The 6818-nt window shown below is 43.2% G+C and overlaps 1 protein-coding gene across 1 annotated transcript; it reads right to left on the bottom strand.

Annotated features, from left to right (window-relative positions):
- Nucleotides 1-784: 784 nt before the first annotated feature.
- LOC147022024 (heat shock cognate 71 kDa protein-like) lies at nt 785-1507 on the bottom strand (the record flags this gene model as incomplete). Its single annotated transcript, XM_085892575.1, has 1 exon — nt 785-1507. A coding segment is annotated over one exon (708 nt), but the record flags the coding sequence as incomplete, so codon positions are not given.
- Between the last annotated feature and the right edge of the window lie 5311 nt (nt 1508-6818).

Below are 6818 nucleotides of genomic sequence, written 5' to 3'. Positions count from 1 at the left end.
ACACAACACTTTTCTTTTCATCCTATATCGAGGAAATTTGGCTGCTGTTGCGAACATTCCGTCCTCACTTTGGTAATAAGTTTCCTTAGCCTATGAGTTTGAGGTTTTGTCATTCCAAAATCTTCGTGCTTTTTAATTATAAATCTTGCCGTTTGCAGGAAGGCAGGCAAGTCAGGAAAATGTTTCTGAATGTTGACTTTCCGCTGCCTAAACGTCTCATTTAAAAAGCTCACAATGCGCTGGGGAGATACTTCAGAATGATCAGATGACAACTCGGACAGATCTGCCACCTCCATGTTATCGTCTGAATCAGACAATCCGGATAAGAACCCATCAGGTTCACAAAAATCACTCTGATCTTTTATCACCTCATTTAGGAGCGATTCTAAAGGATCTACTGGGTGATGTGGAGTACTTATTTACGAACACTGATTTGCACTCTCCTCGACCTGAGATACAACTGCTAAAGCGTCCTCTTGTACCTCTTCATCGGGTACCTCTACCGGAGTCACAGAGACTGTATTCCGAATACTTGTAGTGAGACTATGAGGAGTCAAAACACTATGCAGTTCAGGCTCTGGAAAAGCTGTTGTTGGTGATGATTCACCCGTACGTTTTGCAGACGTTTCACCACCAATAACCAACTCAGTTTCACCACCGTTTGAAGGAACATTGCCACATTGCATTTTTCTCTCGTCTTGAGGTTCCTCAGTTACTACCTTACTCGTATCCAGTACGACTACCTTGGAGGAGCAAGTGGATTCACGCGAAGTAGATGCTTTATGTTTCTTTTTCACGGTTACAAAACCATCTTTTTCATCCTCGCCATGCATCCTGTGCTCTTATCCACAGCAGAGACGTTCAAGATTCCATTTGCATTAATGTCAAAAGTGACCTCGATCTGAGGCACTCCACGCGGAGCAGGTGGGATGCCTGTTAGTTCGAACTTCCCCAATAGGTTGTTGTGTTTGGTCATGACTCTTTCACCTTCATACACCTGGATGAGCACACCAGGTTGATTGTCAGAATATGCGGTGAACGTTTGTGTCTGCTTCGTAGGAATGGTCGTGTTACGCTTGATCAAGGCAGTCATGACTCCACCAGCTGTCTCAATACCCAGGGACAGAGGAGTCACGTCAAGGAGCAACAAGTCCTGCACATTCTCAGACTTGTCACCAGAGAGGATGGCAGCCTGCACCGCAGCCCCATAAGCCACAGCCTCATCAGGATTGATGCTCTTGTTCAGTTCCTTGCCATTGAAGAAGTCCTGCAGCAGTTTCTGGATCTTGGGGATTTGAGTCGAACCTCCTACAAGTACAATGTCATGTATTTGCGCCTTGTCCAGCTTTGCATCACGTAGAGACTTCTCCACAGGCTCAAGTGTGCCACAGAACAGGTCCGCGTTGAGCTCCTCAAAGCGTGTGCGAGTTATGGATGTGTAGAAATCAGTTCCTTCAAAAAGCGAGTCTATCTCAATGCTTGCTTGTGTGGATGACGAGAGGAGAGAGAGAGAGGGAGAGAGGGAGAGAGGGAGAGAGGGAGAGAGGGAGAGAGGGAGAGAGGGAGAGAGGGAGAGAGGGAGAGAGGGAGAGAGGGAGAGAGGGAGAGAGAGAGAGAGAGAGAGAGAGAGAGAGAGAGAGAGAGAGAGAGAGAGAGAGAGAGAGAGAGAGAGAGAGAGAGAGAGAGAGAGAGAGAGAGAGAGAGAGAGAGAGAGAGAGAGAGAGAGAGAGAGAGAGAGACTTTTGAAGCTCTTTTATTATAAAAATAGAAAAACACCACCAAACCATGTGAATCCCAAACCCATATAACATTGTATACACTTGTACCTGGCTGCACATGCGCAAGCCATACTCAAATGAAAGAGGTTAAAATTATAAGTATATGCACAGTTTGTTCTCTTTACATTCACACAAAACACCATCAAATGTACCATAATTCTTCAAATACATGGAGGCTGCTCATATTCAAATGAAAAGCGTGCTCCAGTTGTATCCGTGCAGAAATCATTCCTTTGATGCAACAAAGTACATTCCCATTGCTTTCACTTGCTAATTCCCTTTTCCTGGTTATGTAAATAGAAAGCTTTGCAATACCCAGTAGGAAATTAAGAACCAGCATCACAGGTTTTTTAGCAATGGTACATGCAATGCCATACACAAAAACTGAGAAAGAAAAAACAACTTTGAATTTGCAAAAAATTCGTTGAAGGAACAGAAAGAGAGGTGTTAATCTCTTACATTCAATGAATGCATGGTGCATAGTTTCTACCTCACTACAGAAAGGACATACACTAGACACGAGAGAATTAAACTTATGGAGCAGCGTTTGTGTCGCTCGGGCCTGATGGGCTAGTCTCCAGTTTGGATCTCTTGTTCTCCCGACTGTCAGAAATTTGTACATTGTGTTCCAGACTGGAGTGAGGAAGGCTCCTGCAGGTAAGAAGTCCTTCCATTTATTCTTTACGGGTTCTTTAGAACTGGGTAAAACTGTTTCCAGACAAGTTCGATAAATTGTTTTCCTTCCCATTGCATGGAACACCCCGGTTTATTCACTGCTTGTGGAAAACACCCCAAGTTGCTTTCCGAGGTGATTAGGAGCTCTGGGAAGAATAGACGAGGGTCTGCCTCCTCATCAACCCCGTTCCATCCAATGTTTAGTTTTTCAAACGTCTAGATTACTGTTTTTATCACTTTGTTCACTATTCTAACTGATCGCAACCCAATTTGAGATGACACAGAACTGGCAGGTTGCCATTGTCTCAGGGAAGGCTCCATTAAATCCTGTACTTTGTTAATTTTCCTGTTGGTAAAGACTTTCATGAATGACCTGCTGGTGGATATTTCAGAGAACAATGGATTTTGGAAGAGTGGCTCATGTATAAACTTTTTAGCATCATATGAGACCTCCAATCGCTGTACTCCTAGGCATTGCCACACATTCAAAAGGCTCTGATGAAAATCGGGGAGCTGAGTCCTCTCGACCTGCTTTAGATCTATGAGGAAGAGTTCCCGGTCGTAGCTCATTCCATCTGCTCATCTGAGCATGGCATTAGTGAGAGGATGCCATGGTGCAAACTCACTATACAGTAGACGCTTTATTGTCATCAGTCGAAAAGTCATTATTCGACTTTGGATGTGCGCCACACTTTGACCACCTTCGTGTCGGGGCCTGCACAACACATCTGGCTTGAGCCAATGATGACCTCCCCCAAAAAAATTGATCAGAACCTTCTGAATGTTGGCAACTAAATCTCTAGGAGGTTGGAGTGCAATGACTGTGCCATATAGTTGGAACCACCAGGTTATTTATGATAGTCACCCGTGATTTTAACGTCAGGACGTGGAGCATTCCTTTCCACCTTGCCAGTTTCTGTTTGATATTATCCAGGAAGCCATCCCAATTTTTCTTTTCTTAATTTTTAGTTCCCAAAAAAATACCGAGGTATTTGAACCCTTCTCTTTCCCATTGCATTCCTCTTGGAAGTGTTGACAGAAGAGAAGGTGAAGACAGTGATTGAGAGAGGGGATTAGAGGACAACCAAAGCGTGACACTTTTTTTCCAATTTACCCTCACGGACGAGGCGAGCTCAAAATTGGCAAAGCAACGAGATACTTCAGTCACATCCTGCTGGTTTGAAACCGCAACACACAAGTCATCAGCATAAGCTGAAATAACAAATTTAGAGTTGTCCACTAAGGACACCCCTGACATGGAAGCCTGGATCAGAGTCATTAAGGGTTCAACAGAGAGAGTATACAGCACGCCTGACAGTGGACAGCCCTGACGGATGCCTCGCTGAAAGGGAAAGGAATGACACAAACTATTGTTAACTTTTTGTAAACATGATGCATTATTATACAATAATTTTATACCAGAAATGAAATTTTCCCCTAAACCCACTTTAGTGAGAACTGCAAACAAAAAATCATGATCTACACTATCAAACGCTTTTTCCTGATCCAGGAGTAGTAAACCAAAACCATGAGAAGTATTTTGTCCCATGCTGATCAAGTCTCTCACCAGGAATACATTATCATACATGGAACGCTCAGGGACACAATACGATTGGTCTTCGCCAATCAGGAAAGAGATGACTTGGCTTAAACGAGTTTCAAACACTTTTGACATGATTTTATAATCCATATTAAGCAATGATACAGGCCGCCAATTTGTAATTTGCTGCAGGTCACCTTTTTTGGGAAGGAGGCATAAGACTGCTCTCCTGCAGCTTAAAGGTAGTTCACCATGATCAAGGCTTTCAAGGAGAATCTCATGTAGAGTAGGGCCTAAAATGTCCCAGAAAACTTTATACAATTCAACCGGTAGCCCGTTCAGTCCAGGGGCTTTTCCATCCTCAATTTGTTTTAGCGCCACACTGAGTTCTTCAAGAGAGATGTCACCCTCGAGATAGTGTCACTGCTCTTCTGAAAGGGATGGAAGAAAGTCAATCATTCTGTTTGTCACAGTCTTATCTATCATTCTAGGTGAAAAAAGTTTTGAGTAGAAGTTTTGCAGTGAGTTCTTGATATCACACTGGCGAGTCAGGAGAACACCTTCAGGAGAGTGAAAGTTATGGATCTGTTGGGAAGTTTTGGGAGCCTTCTCCAAGTTGAAGAAATCCTTGTTTGGTATGTCCAGCCGTATTTTGCTCATCCTGAGGTGGACAAGTGCTCCGGCTGCACGCTCTTTCATCAGTTCGGCCAGTAGGGTCTTTTTTCTGTCAATTGCTGGTCATTTTAACAGATGTTCCAGCTTTTTGTTCATGGTCAAGTATTTCAGATTTTAACACAGATATCAAACCAGATGCTTTACTAGTAGTGTACAAGCAATATTGCTGACAAAAAAAAACACGAATTTGGGATTTTGTGCAGTCCCACCATTGTCTGATGTTTAAATATGAATGTTTTTCCATTTCTAATTTTCCCCATACTCATCGAAAAGCATCTTTAAAAAGTACGTCTTGTAAAAGTTTGACATTAAAAGTCCAGTGTGCACTTCTACAAGAGTAAAACGGTAATGCACAAACCATTACAACCATGTGATGGTCGGAGAACCTCGACGGACTTATACATGTTCTCTTAGCGAGATTTACCATTCCTTGGTTCACATACAGTCTGTCTCGGTGGCCCATTGTGATTTGATGTTTTTTGAAGAACAAACCCATGTATATTGACGGGTGTTAGGGTTCTGTGATCGCCAAATATCTACAAGTTTATATTTCAGTATAAGCTGTGCCAATGGTCTTGCACTGGAGGGGGGGGGGAGGTTGAGCCCAGCCCAGTCTGTCAAGCCCAGGGTTGAGGGTACAATTGTAATCTCCTCCCATGCATACTAATCTAGTAAAGTCAATAGAACTTAGAAAATCTGACAACTTGTAAAGGAAGGAAGTTCTTTCAGAGCTAGCACTGGGGCAGTACACATTAATTACACTGATATTTTGATTACTGCTGATAAAGTCAACAGAAATCAAAAACCCCTTACAAACCTCTCCATAAACAATCTCTAAGGGTTGGAGTCTAGAATGCAAGACTACTGCCACACCTGCTTTAGCCTCTTCCAGAGCACTAGAGAAAAGGTGGCAACCTTTAAATATTCTGTGCCACTCAGCCTCAGAGGATTGATTGGCATGTGTTTCTTGTAGCATTAAAACATCAATTTTTCCGTTCTCAAAAAAGTTGAAACACCTGCAGGCGACGCACACAGCTGCGGCCTCCATTGATGTTTAAAGATGCTACCTTCATGTCCATACTGTTCTTACTCAAAGTTTTCTTTTACTCGAGGAGTTCCTTTCCAGCCTTAGTGGTGCACTTCCGTAACCATTGAAATTGGGGTTCTGACATTTTTTGGGGTTCATGGACCATATCCTTTGCAGTTTTAAGAAAAGCATGTAAATCTGGGGGAAAATCCTTGATTTTAACACGTCTTTTCCTAAAAGTTTCATCAAGGAACTGAATGACATCTTCTTGGAAAACCTCTATGGTATACCCTCCATCTTCGCAATTTTGAGAACATGAAGTGTTGATTGATGGGGTGGAAGAGATTTTGTTAGGGCTAACCTCTTCATCTTTGTTGTTCTCTACTTGTTCATTATTTAATTCAAACCCATCGATATCAATAGGGTCAACAAGATCTGTATTATTTATATACACTTCTGACTCTACATTTTTACATGGAGCATCTCTCTCAGCATCTTTTCCATGGAAAGATTCCCCCTTGATCTGTTCAGCCTTGGACGGATTAACAGTTTCCGCCAAGGGGGGTCCCATCTTATCTGATTCTTTCTTATTGGCATGCTCCTCTGCAAACTGATTGGAGAGAATCTGCCTGTCAATACATCCACTCATGTCATCTTGAGTTGTACAAACCTCACTGTCTATGTCGATATCAGTGAGTGGTGCAAACGGGTTACTCACTGTTAGCACCGGTCCTCGTGTGCTTTCCGGTACCACGAGAATGTCTATGTTTGACTCATCTTGAAGGTCTGATGAGACCGACACAGCCTGGATCTTATTATGCATTTCTTTTCCCTCAGTCACTCCTGAACATGAACGTTTTTGACTTTTTTTCTGGGCAACTGTTATGAAAACCTCCATGTTTTCATCTGTACTGTCCTGTACTGTATGGGGAAATGAGTCTATTTCTCTCCCCGCCCATAGGTGGGGGGGGTCTTCTTCGCAAGCAACCACAGGTGGGGGAAGGGGTCTTTTTCTCTCCCGCCAATAGGTCGGGGGGAGGGGTCTACCACCTCTCGTTCCCCAGAAGATAGGGGAGAGGGGTCATTCTCTTCCTGCCCACCAGCAGGAAGAGAACGTTTCTCG

Source organism: Eptatretus burgeri, chromosome 8, assembly GCF_056783735.1.
Source record: "Eptatretus burgeri isolate ZD-2024b chromosome 8, Ebu_testis_v1, whole genome shotgun sequence".
NCBI lineage: Eukaryota > Metazoa > Chordata > Myxini > Myxiniformes > Myxinidae > Eptatretus > Eptatretus burgeri.
This window is presented reverse-complemented; position numbering and strand designations above follow the sequence as displayed.